The 18,118-nt window shown below is 36.3% G+C and overlaps 2 protein-coding genes across 2 annotated transcripts in view; one reads left to right on the top strand and one right to left on the bottom strand.

Annotated features, from left to right (window-relative positions):
• The window catches only part of LOC111330899 (cilia- and flagella-associated protein 65-like), a 26,129-nt gene extending 15,020 nt beyond the window's left edge, over window positions 1-11,109 (bottom strand). The window contains exons 1-23 of the mRNA XM_088745529.1: window positions 10,980-11,109; window positions 10,245-10,413; window positions 9,475-9,577; window positions 8,701-8,736; window positions 8,389-8,519; window positions 7,993-8,107; window positions 7,773-7,863; window positions 7,200-7,354; window positions 6,680-6,793; window positions 6,176-6,284; window positions 5,658-5,773; window positions 4,804-4,953; window positions 4,661-4,715; window positions 4,182-4,255; window positions 3,923-3,991; window positions 3,185-3,271; window positions 2,811-2,894; window positions 2,651-2,705; window positions 2,321-2,406; window positions 2,139-2,192; window positions 1,068-1,140; window positions 778-842; window positions 149-252 (exon numbers count right to left, since the gene is read on the bottom strand). Of these exons, the coding sequence (XP_088601655.1) occupies window positions 149-252; window positions 778-842; window positions 1,068-1,140; window positions 2,139-2,192; window positions 2,321-2,406; window positions 2,651-2,705; window positions 2,811-2,894; window positions 3,185-3,271; window positions 3,923-3,991; window positions 4,182-4,255; window positions 4,661-4,715; window positions 4,804-4,953; window positions 5,658-5,773; window positions 6,176-6,284; window positions 6,680-6,793; window positions 7,200-7,354; window positions 7,773-7,863; window positions 7,993-8,107; window positions 8,389-8,519; window positions 8,701-8,736; window positions 9,475-9,577; window positions 10,245-10,393 (2,075 nt within the window). The 5' untranslated portion in view covers window positions 10,394-10,413; window positions 10,980-11,109. The remainder of the gene's footprint in view (window positions 1-148; window positions 253-777; window positions 843-1,067; window positions 1,141-2,138; window positions 2,193-2,320; window positions 2,407-2,650; window positions 2,706-2,810; window positions 2,895-3,184; window positions 3,272-3,922; window positions 3,992-4,181; window positions 4,256-4,660; window positions 4,716-4,803; window positions 4,954-5,657; window positions 5,774-6,175; window positions 6,285-6,679; window positions 6,794-7,199; window positions 7,355-7,772; window positions 7,864-7,992; window positions 8,108-8,388; window positions 8,520-8,700; window positions 8,737-9,474; window positions 9,578-10,244; window positions 10,414-10,979) is intronic.
• LOC111330938 (dual adapter for phosphotyrosine and 3-phosphotyrosine and 3-phosphoinositide) lies at window positions 11,089-17,591 on the top strand. The gene is made up of 10 exons (XM_022935942.2): window positions 11,089-11,240; window positions 12,674-12,796; window positions 13,272-13,405; window positions 13,760-13,920; window positions 14,431-14,478; window positions 15,012-15,074; window positions 15,308-15,393; window positions 15,927-16,014; window positions 16,864-16,894; window positions 17,481-17,591. Exons 1-10 carry the CDS (start codon window positions 11,182-11,184, stop codon window positions 17,489-17,491), a joined length of 804 nt encoding a protein of 267 aa, XP_022791677.2. The 5' UTR covers window positions 11,089-11,181; the 3' UTR covers window positions 17,492-17,591.
• Window positions 17,592-18,118: the final 527 nt, after the last annotated feature.

Genomic DNA, 18,118 nt, shown 5'->3' on the forward strand with positions numbered 1-18,118 from the left:
TTTAATTTACTTTTTTTGCTAAGGTTTCCACTTCCATTGGTTTCTTACAGAATGCTATAACTTATTTCTCCTCTAGTTTCAACCATACTTGGTCCAGACCTGAGGTGGAAAAATAAAGATAAAATCTTACAATTTGTTTTGTACTTACCTTGATGGATTGTCATCAAATGCAAAATGGATCGGATTCTGCCCATTGTTGGTCAACAGCAGTGTTCTGTAGGACATGCCATCCACAGTGGTGGCTGGAAAGACCTAAACATTCCAAAACAAGGGACAAGTTACTAATCATACACTTTGTCAACTAACAGAATACATACTGGCACCACCTAGTAATACATTATGGTGGACTAAAACTGTTTCTATCCATAAGTTTAGGAAGAGTGAGATAAAACAGCATTATTCTAACAAGGGTAGTGTAGTAAAGCATTCCCCCCATTCACACCAGCAAAATGTTTTTTTAAAATTAGGTTGACCTGAGTAACAATCAACTACAAAGAGCTGAAGAACTAAATTTACTAAGGCCAGGCCACAAGCTTATAAGTGTTTTATAAGTCAACTGCCACCCTTGAAAAATAAAGTTGATTTATATTTTATTTTTATTTTTTACAGAGGGTTAAAGCAATCACTAAATAAATGTTTATTTTTAGTGAGCTAAATTTGAAGTCACAAAATGTCAGTTTGAGAATCTTCAATGGGGAAAACATATCAAACCATGTTTGAAAAAACAGCTTTAACGTGTGTTTTAGCTTTGGTGTGAATGGCTAAATGATCTCTTACCAGCTGTTGTACATCCCATTGACTTCTAGGAAGAAATGTTTCAGTCCCCATTGCAAATGTGTGTCCTAAAAATAAAATCCAATCAACTTTTTCGGTGAAACAAGGAACTTGGATACTTGGATTCATTGATGTTTCATCAATGACAATTCCAGAAATAATATCAAAACACTAAAAGCTAATTATAACAGAATATGGAAACAAAAACAGAACTAAAGCCCTGCATTGATGAATCTATAATCATAAACAGAATTCAGTTCAAATTACTTATTAAAGTTAATTTCAGCACAAACCTGTAGCACTGAGTGAAAGGCACCAGGGAGGACACAAAGTCGTATCTTCAACCAGTCGATAATCTCTCATACTCTGTTCCAAAAAACAGATAATATTCTTACTAATAATAACATGAATTTGATACAACTATTGGTGTGGCTCAATATCAAGCGCATGCTTCACCTGATAGGCAGAGAATTAAATGTCAAAAAACACCTTAATGACACTATCAGAACTGTCAAGTTCATTGCCTGACAAAGAATAAGATTTTTGACCACAATTCATAGCCTCTGATTGTGACACCATAGGTGTCCCCTTCCTGGCAGAAGTGGGAGAGGGGGAAAGGGGGGGGGGGTGTATAAGGGCTTGCTCCCCTGGAAAATTGCAATAAAAAGTAATAGCAAGGACATGTATTTCTTCATTCTTAGTGATGAGAGATAGAGATTGATGAGATAGATAGTTTATTACCAAATAAAATACATTGCAGCCATAGGCTGAATTGCATGCTTTTTCACAATCTTTGATTATATAAGACTATATAAGACAACCAATTACAAAAATGCTAAGACCTAAACAAAATTACTAAATAAATATAACAACTATAACTAATATACAGCAGTGGAATAGCTAAAAATCTAGGTTAGCACACGCACACATAGCCGGGATAAAAATGAAGATTTAAAATGATCAGTGCAAAAGCGCGGCATGTTAAAAATGCGCCGGAGTCTAGTATTGTAAGCTGAAAGATGCCTATCTGGCAGCAAATTATATAATTTGTGAGATGGATTTGAGACAGACAAAAACAGATCCGTACATAATTTCATGCGTCTGTCATAGAGCGAAGCTAAACTGATAACTTCCATTGCTGAAGTGTTTGAGGCAAGTACAAAAGAAAAAAAGGAGTAAATTCTATTTACCAAATTAAAATCAGTTATATGGGTACTGAACTAGAACTGCAGTTTGCTATCTCAAAATCAACAATTTAAATCAGAAACCTTGAATTCATGAGAAATGAATAAATGGTTGTTATGAGCTTGGAAACAATTTAGGCTTCTTAACAGGTACACCAGCACAGGAAACAAATCCCTCACCTTATAAAATGTATAACACTCCAGGTCAGCACTAAAAAACTGGTTAGCAGCATTCTATTTTTAAAAAAATAGAATTACAAATTGAACTGTAAACAGAGTCAGACAGTTAAGGCAAAAATGAACCAAGGCCAAGTAATTGAAAGAAGCATACACAGTGTTTACTGACAGTATCAATAACTTACTGGTCTAAATGTCACTCGGAATGATGCAGTCTTTAGAGGGAGGATGTCTGCTTCATCAGGGGAAACAGAAAATATCCCCTTTGTGTCTATCAGACAGAAAGGAGCAAAAACTTAAAATAAGAAGAAATCACAACATTCATTTGCAATTTAAATTATAGGTCTCAAATCGTTGTTGTGTCTATCAGACAAAAAGGAGCAAAAACATAACACACTTGAAGAAATCACAATGCAACATTTATTTGCAATTTAAATTAAAGGTCTCAAACTAGAGATGGGCAGACAACAATTGTTAATGACATAAAAAGTTCAATTTAAAATGATCATATTCACCTTTTATCCACATGCAAGTGATTTTTCCCTTCGTATGATTTGTGATGTTTACTGTCTGTATAAAGTAAACACAGAAAGCAGAATAAACAATTGAGCTCTGATTCACAGTGAACTAAACCAAAGGAATAATCAACTAAACCCTTTTTTTGAAACCATTTACCTTCTGCTCCACAGCCTTAGGATCTAGCAGCTGCCCAAAGTCTGCCTGGTGAACATCCAAACTGACATGAGGGACAATGGTGGTCTGCAAATCATGAATTCAAAATAGCGATCACATTAGAATCAAACTTCATGCATTAAATTTAATTGGAAGAAAAAATATGGACCTTAACGAACATACTACAGGGGCTTCATTAATGTTTTCTGCAGGAGGGCAACTGGTTTTCACAGGCGGGAAAAACTCTTTAAACTGAACTTCTTTATAAGATAAAGTTTCCTCCAGACCGTCAAATCAGGTGGGCAAAACCGTCCTCACAACCGGTCAATTTGCCCAGTGCCTGGCCCTTAATGAAACCCCTGATACTAGTAACTTACAGTTTCTCCAACTGAGGCATGACAAAAGAACTCTTCCATTGGTGACAGTTCATGAGCTGATGGCAGCAATTCTCCAGAAGAAGTATTCTGCTCAAAGAGAGCAATAAACGTATCTTATTTTGTTATTAATTATTCCTTATTTTCTGAAGATAAAAATCAAAATTAAAGGGATGATGTAACTGTTAAGAGAGGAATAAACACATCTTATTTTGTTATTAATTATTCCTTATTTTCTGAAGATAAAAATCAAAATTAAAGGGATGATGTAACTGGTAACAAGTAACACTACTAATCCCATGCTGCTACAACTTTTCTCTTAACTGGAATTTCATTCTCAACCACAGTTTGTGTACATAATCAGCGTTTTAAGATTTTATTTACAAAGCAATTATGTTTTAACTCTTTAACCCCTAAGTTAGAGTAGATTAATTAATTAAAAACTTTTCTTTTTAGAAAAGCCTTTTATAATTAATATGAGCCGTCTTAAGTGTTAATGTTAAAGTTTTTGTAGGCGCCTTTGAACAGTAGGATACTGGCGCGGTAAAAATCTTTTATTTTTATTATTATTATTTAAATAAGATGTAGAAGGCATGAGAATAAAGGAAATAATCACCAAATTAAGAAGCTCCTGATTGACAATACTGTAAATAAAGTACAGAAGAATGTACAGAATACCAAAATTAATTTTGGGGTGCAAAGGGTTAAATGTCGTTAATCTATAACTATCAGAGTACAAACCTCCAGTGCTATTAAAGCTCCTTCGTCATCAAGTTGAAGTTTGTTCGTTCTCAGATCTTCATTAAGTTGCTATAATAAATTCATGAACAAATTGAGTAGTAAGGTTATTTGATATATTAGATGTACAGTCATATAGACTTTGTTATTGGCTGCTCTAGAGCAAAAGCATTTTGAAATACTACTTTAATTTGTATAATTATTCATCATTTTAATTGAATGTAATCTGCAGATCTCTTTTAGTGGGAGCACCACCACTTACCTCAGGTGAGATTTTTGAGAATCCACGTCTAACATGAGTGTGATACCTGTCCAGATGTTTCTTTTGCAAAACAGCTGGTAAACAGATAAATTTATGGTTGATCATTTTTTTTTCATGTTTCATCTGGTAATTGTCTAGTATCTCGATCCAGTAGCCTACTTGTTATCATAAAGTAAATATGATGGAGAAATGTAAGACTGAGTTTCATGCTTATTTGAATTCAAAGTCAATTGCAATTGTTCAAACATTAACCATTCCACTTCCAAGATCTAGTTAGTAATTCTCTTTACTGCCTGCCCGCCATAAAGTTCTTATCATGTTACTGCGGATAATTTAGTTGTGGATCAACTGACATTCCCCTGCTTTTCTGCTTGATAGTGTATTGATAATATTGTAAGGAAAAATTCTGTTTTATTTGGTTACTCACCATGAGTCCATTTAAAGACTGAGTATACTATCAACATTAACATTGAATGTACCTGGTTTCACTTGTTCTGTATGACAAGTCCCAAACAAATCAACAAACAATGGATCCTGAAAAAATCAGATGAACACAAAATTTTTTTAGGAATATTGCAGTTTAAACTAACAGAAATACTACCAGCTTAATACTAACACTGACCTGGTTTTGCACAAGACAAGTTAGTCTCCTGTAGTAATTAATTGGATTTGTTGGAGAAAAGCGTACAATTATGGCCTGGGAACCCTTGCCAGGTAACAGACCACAAGTTGATTCCAGCTTGAAGACACTTTGACTACAATCAATCATGAACTAACAAAAGCAAAAATTATTACAATAAGAACAAACAATTAAGTGTTTAAGCTAAAGGTTTATCTGTTGATATCAAGCTATTATCTAAAACAATTTCTTTTCTATAAAACTGCCATTATGAAGAATGACACCAATCAGAAAATGAGACCTGCAGTAAATTATAATTATAAATAGCCCTTGCTAGTGATCTCCCTCTAATGGACTTAGCCAGAGGGGAAAAACAGGTCGGGGGAAAAAACCATCTAACAAAAGACCTGGCTTATTTTTTTTCATTCTGAAGGAGGAAGCATCTGTTAAACATGAGAAATTCTTAAGATAAGTGACCTTTATCCATAGCAATTATACTTACATAATAAGCACCAGATAGATTACCAGATTTTCAAAAGATTTCAAAGGCACCAGGGACTCAGTGAATATTTTTTTGGTCATTTTTGCTCATAATTAAAAAATTATCACATTGGACTTGATCTTTTTTCTCTAGTCTTATGGTGATGTCATTCCCTTATCATGGAACTTGTTTAAATCTCCCAGATATCATAGAAAACACTAACATGACTTAGTGCTCAAAGGAGCCAATGACTTTGCACCAAGGGAAAATGAAGTAATGTTCCTGAAGAAAATAACCAATTTCTTTTGGAAGCAACTGAACAATTACACCAAAACATCACTCCATTATGCAGACACAATTTTGCTCACTAATTTACCTGAAAAGCTGCAGGAACATCTGAATTGTTAACAATCTTGAAACTTTTAGCTGAAAACTTGCCAGATTCTACAACTCCCATATCAAGATAGTCAGAGTCAAGACCAACTTCAGGCCCTAACAGATTGAAATTAATAAAAATTTGAACATTTGTCAACATGAACTTCCTTGATTAGAGAGCAAGTGTGGTTCACAATGTCCACAATTGATGTGAGATTACTGTTGACTGTAGAAAGAGTGGAGGGGTACTCAGGTCTCTGATGCTGGGCTCTCAGAACCTCAACCCCATTATAAACAATTCTGTGGCCAATTAGAGACTCCTTTACTTTTAGGCAAATGTAATTTTTTGCCACCTCAACTTTTTTCTATGCATGGACTACCTTATAAAGCCTTTCAAGCCACCCTAAAATAAATTAAATACATCCTTATGATACACATCAGATGATGACATTTCTCTGTATATAGAATTTATTTAATCATTTTATACTAGTCTTCCTGAAAGCACAAACATATCACTACCTTTGCCTATTCCAGTGCATTTTATAACTGAACAATTGGTAGCTCCAAGAGCTATAACTTCCAGATAATCCACTGAGTACAAACCAGGATTCTGTGGAGTAAATGACACCTGAAATAAAAGAATAAGAACAAAATACATTTTAAATAAAGATCACATACCTGTGAGCAGTTGTCAAAAGATTTAATAACCACAAGTGTAGATACAAGAAGAATATACAGAGAAATCTTCAGTTGACAAATGAATAAAGGCTGATAGTTTCTAAAGAAACTGTTTGGGGCTGTGTTGGTGTGGGTAACAAAATAATTTGGATATATCAACAAAGTTGAAATGGTAAATTGGCCACCGTAATGATTACAAAAGCTGACATTTCGAGCGTTAGCCCTTCGTCGGAGCGAATGGCGAAGCGCATTCACTCCGACGAAGGGCTAACGCTCGAAACGTCAGCTTTTGTAATCGTTACAGTGGCCTTGGTAATACATAGATTCACATGCAACAAATAATACCTTAAGTTTGATAGTACTTTCTGCTGGAGCAACACCATGATAATGTGAACATGAGAACACCATGTCCATATTGGAGGAAGAAGAGGGTTGTAACACTTGATATGGTGCATTAACCTGTAAATTAAATTGAACAGCTTCAATATAACATATATCTTATTAACCAAGCGCGAGGGCCATACTTGGAGAATATCGGCCCGAGGTCTTGACAATGTGGACCGAGCGCAACAAGGTCCGTACAAAAAAGACAGAGGGCCGACATTCTTCCAGTATGGTCCCGAGCAAGCTTGGTTAATAAGAGATTTATTATATATGACTGAAGTTCAAAGGGACACAAGAGTGGTGTCACTCAGGACCATTTGGAACAGTGCCCGGTCCAATACTTAGAGAATATTGGACTGGCAATAGAGCATTTTGATTGGTTGATTTTAGTTATTGGCCCTCTGACTGCCCGAGTCGTGTAATAATACCTTTCAAAAAACCCCTTGTATTTCAGGTAATGTCAAAGAACAAGAACTCTTACTGGAGAGAAGTTATGAAGTTCAATCCACTTGGTAGCTGTTGTTTGAACGGGTACTTCACCAAAATTTAAATCTAGTTCATCCTTGGTTGTGAACTCAGTAGAGGATGTGTTCTTAGCTTGCCTGGATATGCTGGCTACAAGATGGGGAAATTTACCTTGTGAATGAGATAAAAATTAGTTAAAAGGATAATAATGCAGCAACTAACCAAGAAAATAATTATGTCTGTGGGAGATCCTGTGGCCTAAAGGTAAGTGTAGGTGAGTGGGTTGAGAGGTCTGGGTCTGAGACCTAGCTAAGGTCATTGTTTTGTGTTCTTAGGCAAAACACTTTACTTTCACAGTGCCTCTCCCCACCCAGGAGCAGAAATGATGATGGGTAGTTGTAAAATGTCAAGGAAGCCTGGTGTAACCTTGTGATGGACTAATAACAATTACCCCTGGGGGCAGTTGTGGGGGGGAAGTTGTAATACTCCCAGTTGCATAAAAGAAACAAGGATAAGCTGGGTGGACCACTTGCCTTTAAAGTACAGGCTTAACAAACATAACTTGGTAAGTCTGTGTTGTTCAGTTTACCTATTCCTTCCAATTTGACATGCTTTGTAAAAGGAGCTTTCTGTCCAGCACTATAAGTACACACTGCAGTGCCTTCATAAACCAATGCTACCTACAAAATAGTGATCAATAAGTGAATTAATACAAGACTTTAGGAGAATTTGAGCATTGGAATGATTCATGGCTCAACATTACCCAATACTCAATAACCAATACACACCACAAACATCTCCCACAATACCTTGGGGCTAAATGTGGCTTTGATATTACATGATGTTCGTGGTGACAGTGTGCCACTTTCAGGAACAATCGAAAATGGCTCCAACACCTTCCACTGAAAATTTGTTATCAGTTCACTGAAAAACAAGAGAAAAGAAATTAACTAAGGCTGCTGGTCATCGAGATAATTCCATGAAGCAAACATGAGGCTAAACTTTGTCTAGACAGAAATATCTGCACAACAGGTTGGAGCTAAAAGCCTTAAGTAAGGATTTAATTCCTGTATGCTGTTTTGAGCTGGGAAAAGTGCGTTGATTAGGGAATCTTTTGCTTGCAACCAGTAGTTACATGTATTATCTACTGTACCTCACTGTAGAGTAGATAAAAATATAGTTATCAATGAAAATAAAATATATACCTGGTATTTGTGATTTGAAACACAACTTCTACACAGTCCGTTACAGCACACAGGTTGAACTTAAGTGATTCTGGTACTGCTATATCAGCTTTTGGTAAGACTGCTTTCATAGGAACTGAAAAAATTCCCTCCTAATAACAGAGCAACAGAGTTTAAGACTTTGATGTCAAAAAGTAAAAGATGAAAAATCAAACAAATGTAGGTAATCTTCTTAAGCAAATATTTTTCATTTAGTTAGTTTGTTATTGCATTTACTATTCATAATGTCAATAATAATCAAGCTACTGTAAGTCTGACTTCACAACAACTTACATTTGTTTCAAACTCTATGCAGTCTTCATAATGTCCCTACAAAAATAATGATGAAATCTTCCGGTGAAAAAAATAAACGAGGCAACTGTTTTAAATAAGCTCTATTAGATGTTCATAGACAGGTAAAAATGAATGATATAATATCCCGACGTTTCGGCACCTTCATGACGCCATTATCAAGGGTACCAATGAAAATAAAATTAACAAATGTGAGTTCAAGAGTTACAACTAATTTGCATAGGGGAGGTAGCTACACAAATACTTAGCACGGATAGAATCCGTTTGCACGTTCAAACTCGGTGTTAATTGTTTGATGTAAAGCATCTCGTTGACAAGACAATCGAATTTGTTCATGCACTTCTTGAGAACTTTGAAACAGCTAAGAAGGTCCTCAGGGACAGCACCTGCGTGGTCGTTGTTGTAGTGCTTGCGTACTGAAGATGACGTGCTCTTATGGCCATCCACGTGGGCATATAAATGCCCACATGTATAACCAACATAGCTCCCTGTATCGCACAGGTTACGGTTAAATTGGTACACTACGCACTGTTGATTAACCAGCTGTGGTTTGGTTTCACATTCTTTAAGGTCTTGGCCAATTTTCCGACTGATAAATACGAGCTGGATTGTGGTTTGGAGCTTAATGCTAAGGTCTTTCAACTGTGTCTTAACAATGTTAGCGGAGTCTTGGTCCTTGAAGGGTATGGCTACTCGGGTTACATCATTTTTCATAAGATGTTCACTCCACTTAATAATAAGCAGATCATGTTATACCTTTTCAAGAGGTCTGAATGTGACTGGCAGAGTGAAGCTGGTTCCAGAGCTTAGCACAATTGGCTTAGGGTAAAGTGTTGTAAAAAATCTACTTGATGGAGACCTGGAAATAGAAAGAGGGAAAAAAATCGGAAAGCGATGAAGCTTTTCTTGGCTTGGTACAGCAATATCAACATATGTAAACCTTTCCCACTTTTTGACACAAGATGAAATGCTAAACCTATTTCCCAGAACTGGACAAATAACAAAGGATAGTTCATGGTATTTATTAGTTGATCAGTTTGAAGATTCAACATTCCCCCCAGCAACCCAGGGACATTTGACCCAAAAGGCCTTCCCAGGGGTGGGGAATTTGAAGCAGAACTGTCAAGTTTTTTTCTCAGCCAAATACATGTGTTTTAATGTCAATGTGAAGGAGTCTAAAGGTAAAAAGTCCACTTTCACGAGCAAATGGTTTAAAAAGAAAATGTTTTCATCATAGAGTGATGCTTACAAGCAAAAAATCCAACAGCAGCAGCTAAAATGAATGTGCCTTTGCTAAATTCTACAACACCTTGACCAGACAAAGAATCCTTAAAACAAATATTGTGCTAATGGGTAGGGCATTTGAACTCAAATTTGGCCCAGGAGGAGCAGGAATTTGAACAAACCAATTTTCAAAAGTTTAAATGCCCAAAGCTTACCTAAGTGGGGGAGGGGGGGAAGAATGCTGAAGATCTAATTGATCACAGCATCAAAACTGTATAAGCTCCGTGGAGTTAAGTACTTACTTGTACTGGAGCTTTTTAGTTTTAATCTGCACATTTTTAAGCACAATTTGCTGAGTGTACTCTCCCCCAGGCTCCCATCCTTGCCATGTGATGCTGTTGGATACTTCTATTCCAAAATGATTGACACTTCGTTCTGTCTGTACTGGCATGGTTAAACATATGACACCCTCTAACATGAAAAGAAGTTATGTTTGGTTAGGTATCAGAGCATGACAGCAGGAAGTAAAAAACTACAACACTACATAGGACTTGAGATAAAAAGCAATCATACTAAACTCTACACCAGTACAACAAAACTACAAGGTGTTGGAGCAAGTTCTCACCATTACAGACGAGTGAATCTAATTTATAAGCAACGCAGCGAACAAATCTGGTGGTCCCCACCATAACATATAAAGACTCGTCACATTAAGACTCGCATTTTCTCCTAAATTAAACACTGTTTGTATGAAGGACATTTCAATCAGATCAAAAACAGCCTTTCGAGCATGGATTGCACATTTTTGCAGTCCTACGGTAAGACCTAATTAAATAAACGATTAAGACATCGAGATCTGTAATGCACCGAGGTACACGATATACAATTTTCTTCTTTGCGTTGCTACGGTGCTCTATTCTTTCAAAAGACAGGAAGCAACATTCCCGTCTCATCAGCTGAAGTTGTAATTGTACATTCTCCGAGTATGATGGAATATTGTTATCATTTAGTTACACAGCATCATTGCATGAACTCACCAACTAAATTAAAAGACCATTACTTCCTGCATACAATAATCCATATTCTGGGCTGTCCTCGATGTCAGTACACGAAAGATCAAACTCGCTGCAGCTTTACAAAGATGGCGCCTACAAAGTTGTTGTTGGGAATCACCGTAGTGACGAAATTACCATATTTGGACAGGTATAATCCGTTCCAGGTCTCCTGCTACGTTTGACTATGAGCCGCGAACCTCGAAACATGGACTCATTAACAAAGAAAAGTATCGAGGATATCCCGTAAGTTTTTTTCATGTTGTAGGGCTGAATTCAAGTAATAAAGTAGAAGATTAAGATAAATACTCTCAACTTAGAGTCAATCGGACGACATATCCAAATATACAACGAATGTGGCGAACGTTCATGACTTCCAAGAGTGTTGTTTGTCAGCACATTTAAAAAAGCTGTGATCTTTGCTTCTATATATTCTTTATTTTTTACGATATAATTCGGATATATCAACAAAGTTGAAATGGTAAGTTTCGCTCCGACGAAGGGCTAACGCTCGAAACGTCAGCTTTTGTAATCATTACGGTGGCTAATTTACCATTTCAACTTTGTTGATATATCCAAATTATTTCGTTACTCCCACCGACGCAGCCCCAAACAGTTTCTTTCGAAACTATCAGCCTTTATTCATTTTTTACGATAGTTTGAATCACAAAAGTGAGGTTGATGGTTTCGTGTTTCAGTTCACCTGAGCGGTATTATTATTGATTGATCCTGTGTTTTTATGCGATTTTAAGCTTCAATATTGAGTCCTGCACATATGTTGATATTTTTAGCCTAGTTGGATTCCTCCAGGCAGGCATATATTTAACGCAGTTTTCTAGAGGTATACAAACACGTTCAGACAGGCAGCTGATTAATACGCTATATCAACTTGCCTGGTAACGTGATGTCTTAATCTATAAATCATATTGACCTGATACACCAAAATCTGAGAAGTTAATACGCCTAATGTAAACATGTTTTGTTTTTTATAGAAATTACTGGGAATATATTCGAAAGTAGATATGAGAGAAATTTTTTTTTTGATATTTTTATCTCAGTCATGAGTAGTCTGATCATACCTTTCAGAGTGACAGGAAAAAAATTCCAGATGTGAAAGAATTGACCCTCCCTTTTTTTTGGTCCCAGATCTTGGATATCTGCTTTGTGGATTTTGTTTCCTCTTTGATTTGTCATTAATGATCACTCACTCCAGAGTTATTTACCGCACCTAGCTGCTGCAATGGTCCGTTGCAACTCATTATGCAGTATATTAGATGGTGTTAACTTGAAAACTTATTCAGACAATTTCTCCTTTTTAACTTTTATTGCCTAATCATTTTAAATTTGTGCATTTGCACCTTTAATGCAGTATAATTAAGTAACATTGTTGCCTGGTATGTGAGAGTTGTGCTTTTGTAATTGAATGAGTTCATTTGATGATAGTTTATCCTTGTTCTCACTCTGTTTTCTGGTCTCCCACATATGAAGTTTTGCCTGTTTATAGCTTCTTCCTGGTTTGGGTTCTCTCCATAAGTCTGTAGACTTATGGAGAGACTTATGGAGCTCTTGCTCATTCTGTTAACATTCTCAAACAGATTCTCTAAGAAAACTGAGATCTCCTTTAAATAAGGTTTCTGATCTTCATGGTGTGACCCTAAAGGGAAATTCTGATCTATCAGATGGTATCATCATAATCTGACCAGGAATGGTGCTGAAGTGTTGCTACTTGAGTATGGCTGTGAAGGAAGCTACCTACTGAGACCAAGTAAAAACAACCCAGGGCAGTACACTATATCAGTCAAGTAAGTACTTTATAATAGCGGGGCTCCCATACGCACTTCATGCATGTGGGGCAGAGCCCCATACCCATGGAATATGGTCAACCTCTTTTCGTTTGGTTGTCACGTGACTGACCGAGCGTACGTACGTACGTACATTTGTATGTACATGCATGCCTTCAGATTGCACAGGTAGGTAGGGGAGACTATCAAAACGAAGGGAGGGGTGTCTCAGGCAAGTCTTGGCCAATGCACATCTTTTATGTTACCATTAATATTACGAAATTGGGAGCTCCACTTTTAGGCTTGGCTAAATCTATATATTATGTCATGGTGTTTACTTTATGCAGCTGTTGTACTTTTATTTTGTTTTTATAGGTTGTAAAATTTTAGGCCAAGCTGTAACTGAAATTTAATTTGAAATCTAGGTATTTTCTAGTTAACATTTTCAAAGTTTTACAGTGAATAAATGATGATAGTCATCATTTCTTTTTTCCAGGAGCGTCAATTCAGTAAGGCACTTTCCACTGGTTTATGATGACATAAAGTTTGTCTTTGGAGTTGGAGAATTTTTTAATGTTGAGCAGCTAGTGGAACATTTCAAGAATTACCCAATAATTGCAGGAGACACAGGTTAAATCAATCAGAAATTTCAATTTACTTTTGTCTGTTGTTTAATTCTTTAGCAACCATGTGAAGCCCCTTCAAACTTCTTATTCTCTTCTATATAATTATTTTTAAAAAGGCCGGGTTTTTGGAGCATTTGATTTCTTCCTGTTTAATTCTTTTTTAAGGTAGTATAGGAACAAAAAAGCCTACCTTAAAAAAAACTTGAATGCAATACTACTCTTGGATTATGAAATCTTACATACAAAATAATATAAATTGAATTTACCAGTATCTTACTTATTTCACATTTACCATTTCAACTTTGTTGATATATCCAAATTATTTACTTATAATTTGATGACTTTCTATTAAAAACAGGTCAAGCTGTTACACTGGCATTTCCATATCCTTCTAAGGTTGATGAGCTGTCAGTCTACGAGGACATCACCAGACATGTGGTGCACAGTGGCTCCTTTAAGTGCCACACCTTGTCCAACCCAAGTTCCCCAATAAAAGAATTACCAGATGTAAATTGGTCGGTGAGTAAGAAACAGTGTAAAGAAACAATTATTTATTATTTAGAAATGATTTAAACCTTTTATGCCTAAGATTGATTACTGCATAGAGAACAGAATAGGGAATATGAATACATACATATGTTAGTTGACCACTCCCCATGGGGGCTTTTCAGGGCCAATTCCCACCCATCCCACACCAGGGGAGGACATCCACGACACAGTAATGTCATGCATGGGAAATTGACATCTCCTACCTCTAACTCTGCAGGAGACGGGGCCTACGGTTTATTCGTCCTTATCCGAGAAGACTAGAATATCTATCCATTTCTTGATTATAGAAAGGTAGCAAATTCTCCTCACTTATTTTAAGACGGTGAGTATCAGTCCGGCCGCGGCTGAATACTACCATTAAGGCTGATAGGGTACTCTAGTTTAAGCATGAGAGTTCTGATCACATTTAAATGGGATTCTCCTATCCAATTATACATGGAAAAAAATTATATCAGTACAATTGTTCATTGTGGTCGTCAGGTTGCATCAAAGGAAGGATTTCTTACTAAAAAAGGAGCTATTCATAAGGTAAACATTCATATCATTCCTGTAATCAAGTTTAATGTCTTTGCGTGGGGCATGGTTGCCCATATTGCCCGAGCCAGAGGCTCATATAATCGCAAGACAAAACCCACCCATTCCCCCCCCAGGGGAGGACATCCATCACACAGTAATCTCGTGCGTGGGAAATTAAGGTCTCCTACCCCTAACCCTGCAGGAGATGGGACCTCCATTTATTCATCCCTATCCGAGAAGACTAGAATATCTAAACCATTTCTTGATGTTATAGAAAGGCAGCATATTCTTCTCAATTATTTTAAGACCTTGAGTGTTGGTCCGGCTGGGGCTCGAACCCTCGACCTCCTGCACATCAGTCCAGCGCTCTATCCATTGAAATTATTGATTTTCAATATATCCATGAATAAATTACAAAAGACTCAATACCAAATTTTTCAGTTGAATGAATAAAATGAAAAAGTTAACATTTAAATTTATTCATCAGTCTAAAACAGCAATCAAATCACAGTATTTGATAATGAAACCATGCTATTTTCTCGTAGAACTGGAAGAGAAGGTGGTTTGTTACAAATAGATATACACTACAGTACTATAACCAACGAGGGGTAAGAATTGAGTTGAGTGATCATTATGCATAGTACAAGAAGTATGGTATTGGTGTACATTGGTTTTTGTTAATATTTTTGTTCCTTATATATATCAAGTACATTGATTGTTTAAACTCTCAAGATGGTTAATTTGTAATGTGATTGCTCTTGCTAACAAATGGCATTCGTTCTTGGTCAACACACTTGAAAGGAATATCTAAATAAAATTGGCTGCAAATACCTCTTCTCAGGATAAGAAACCTTTAAGAGTGCTTGACCTCCACCTAGCAGAAGAAGCTGTCAAAAATGAGACATGTGGAAAGCCCAATGCCTTTAGGTAATTTCTAGAGAAGAAGTAGTGTGCAATTTTGATTACAAGTAAAGAGCACAAAGTACATACAGGTATATTTTAGTTGGTAAAACAGGATAGTTGATGCAAATTTAAGTATTAACGGCCAGTCACACTGTTGGGAGTACTAGGTAACCTGGCCTTTAACTCCCAAGATCTGATTGTTAATTCTCTCTTCTAGCTGCTACACATTTCCCTGTAGATCAGTTATACATACATACATACATACACTTTATTGATGCTCCCTAAGTGGGCTTTTCAGCTATGAGGGTTTTGGTTAGTTAATCAAGATAACAAATTCTACCTGCTCAGTTCGAGTATTCTCATCACCTGTTTGCTGGATAATGTAAGGATATCATAGGGAGAGGTTATGTGTTGGTCAATTGTAGGTCTGGAGTTAAAGGGTTTTATTACAAAAAAGGATTCCTTTTGTAAATGAGCCTTGTTTACCCTTAAGTGCTGAGCTTTGATTTTGTATTTCATCTGTTATTAATAGAAATTTGGAAATATTAATTTTTCAGCTTAGTTTTTCCGGACAGAACATTTTTTCTATATGCCGACTCTAAGCAGGAAATGCAAGAATGGATTGACTTGCTCAGTTGGAAATTGGTAATTTTCTTTTGTCTGAAATGTGCTTATTGTTCAACTTGGTTTAGTTATTTGTCTTATTAACTTCATTGACTCTTGAGATGAAATTTTTAACTCTCTCCTCAAGCTGCTACACATTCCCTTGCAAATAAGTTATGAGAATTTGATGTTTTATCAAGATAACTTTCACCTGATAAATCTGAGTATTCTCATTACCTGTTTGCTGGGTAATGTAACTATGGATTTTTAATAGGAAGAAGTTACATGTTAACAACTTCTTGTACTTAAATGGTTACTGGATACAGTCATTCCCAGTTGTAAGATTGAGACTGCATCTGAAAAGTTATCAGCAGCACCAACCCTTATCGAATGGGATGACTGACCATTTTTCGTAGGAAAAGAAAAGAAGGCTAAGACCACATATTGTGGTATTGTATTGTTTTAGTTTGTTTTGTCCTGTTTAAGTAATAAATTGATGGTACAGAATTTGATAGTAGTACAATTTCAGCTTCCTCATTACACCCCTCAAATTTGTCAACATTACTGAACTGCTATACACCGAATGCAAATATGGCGTCCAATTTGAATTGCCATTGTTCTGGACTGACTAGCCTCGTCTTCACGTGGAAATACGAAAGGATTATTACATGTGTGAGAGGCTAGTCAGTCCAGAACAGTGGCAATTCAAATTGGATGCCATATTTGCATGCGGTGTATAAATTGTAAATTATGATTGTAACTGTAATCTGTCATCTTTGATACAATTATAAATTTTGCGATTTCTGTTAACTTCCTTCTTTTTTTATGTTATATGACAAAATAAATAAATAAATAATTATGTATAACTTCAAATCATTTATTTTTTCCTAGCGGAATAAAGTGAAGCTCAAAAAACGCTGTGGTGAGTATTTTGTACTAAGTGCCAAGATAATTAAGTTGTTTCTCTACACCCACCTTCGCAAGCCTTGCACTATGTGTAAACATGCTGGAGGGAAAGTGACTGAATGGTGAGGGTGCCAATCAGGAAATCTGGTGGCCCCAGGTTGAAGCCCCACCCTGCTACTCACTGGATTTATTTTGTATTGCCCTGTATATAGTCAAGTGGTCTGGCACCTGACAGTTGGGGTTCCTAAACACAGTGTTTAATTGTCTATTTACTATGTTTATTTCCAATTTGTATGAATCAATTTTTTCTAAATTTGTAAATGCATTGAGATTTGTGAATTGAGTTCTAAGAACTGTTTGTTATTGTCATAATAATAATAATAATAATAATTATATATTATTATTATTACTATTATATTAGTATTATAATAATAATAATAATTATTATTATTATTATTATTATTATTATTATTATTATTTGTTTCCCTTAAGTGTACTCATCACATAATGCTTCTCTTTCTGTTTGGTGTTTTACACATTTTACATTCATGTTGTTCTTGACATACAAACTAAATGTTATTCCTCTTTTTTGTTGTCTGCAGAAACTGTATGAAATTGAAAAGAGTTTTACCAGCAGATATCAAGCACTTACAAAGTTTAAAATATTCTGTACATATTACAACTTAATTATAATGTATATATTGTTGTCAGTATTTTTCTAGTACTGGGCTTGACTGTAAATATCTCTCAAAGTGAACAACGGAAGTTAAACCCTTTCCTAAACCCTAACTGCCTCCCAGTTAGCTCATTGGATAGAGTGCTGGACTGTCGTGTGGGAGGTCCAGGGTTCGAGCCCCTGCTGGACCAACACTCAAGGTCTTAAAATAATTGAGAAGAATATGCTACCTTTCTATAACATCAAGAAATGGTTAGATATTCTAGTCTTCTTGGGCAGGGATGAGTAAATGGAGGTCCTGTCTCCTGCAGGAGGGGTAGGAGACGTTAATTTCCCACGCACGAGATTACTGTGTGATGGATGTCATTCCCCAGGGTGGGATGGGTGGATAGGGTTTAGGCGGATGAACCTAGTAGGGGACTACGTGTTCTATTGTTCTTCCACCTGTACAATGTACAAATCCCCGGGGTGGGATGGGTGGGTGGGGTTTAGGTGGATGAACCTAGTAGGGGACTACATGTCCTATTGTTCTTCCACCTGTACAATGTACAAATCCCCGGGGTG

Source organism: Stylophora pistillata, chromosome 14, assembly GCF_964205215.1.
Source record: "Stylophora pistillata chromosome 14, jaStyPist1.2, whole genome shotgun sequence".
Taxonomy (NCBI): domain Eukaryota; kingdom Metazoa; phylum Cnidaria; class Anthozoa; order Scleractinia; family Pocilloporidae; genus Stylophora; species Stylophora pistillata.

Coding starts and splice junctions, on each gene's coding strand:
- LOC111330938 (XM_022935942.2), top strand. CDS start 11,182: ATGAGCCGCGAACCTCGAAACATGGACTCATTAACAAAGAAAAGTATC. Junction 13,921..14,430: donor TACCAGATGTAAATTGGTCG/GTGAGTAAGAAA, acceptor TGTGGTCGTCAG/GTTGCATCAAAGGAAGGATT. Junction 14,479..15,011: donor AAAAAGGAGCTATTCATAAG/GTAAACATTCAT, acceptor ATTTTCTCGTAG/AACTGGAAGAGAAGGTGGTT.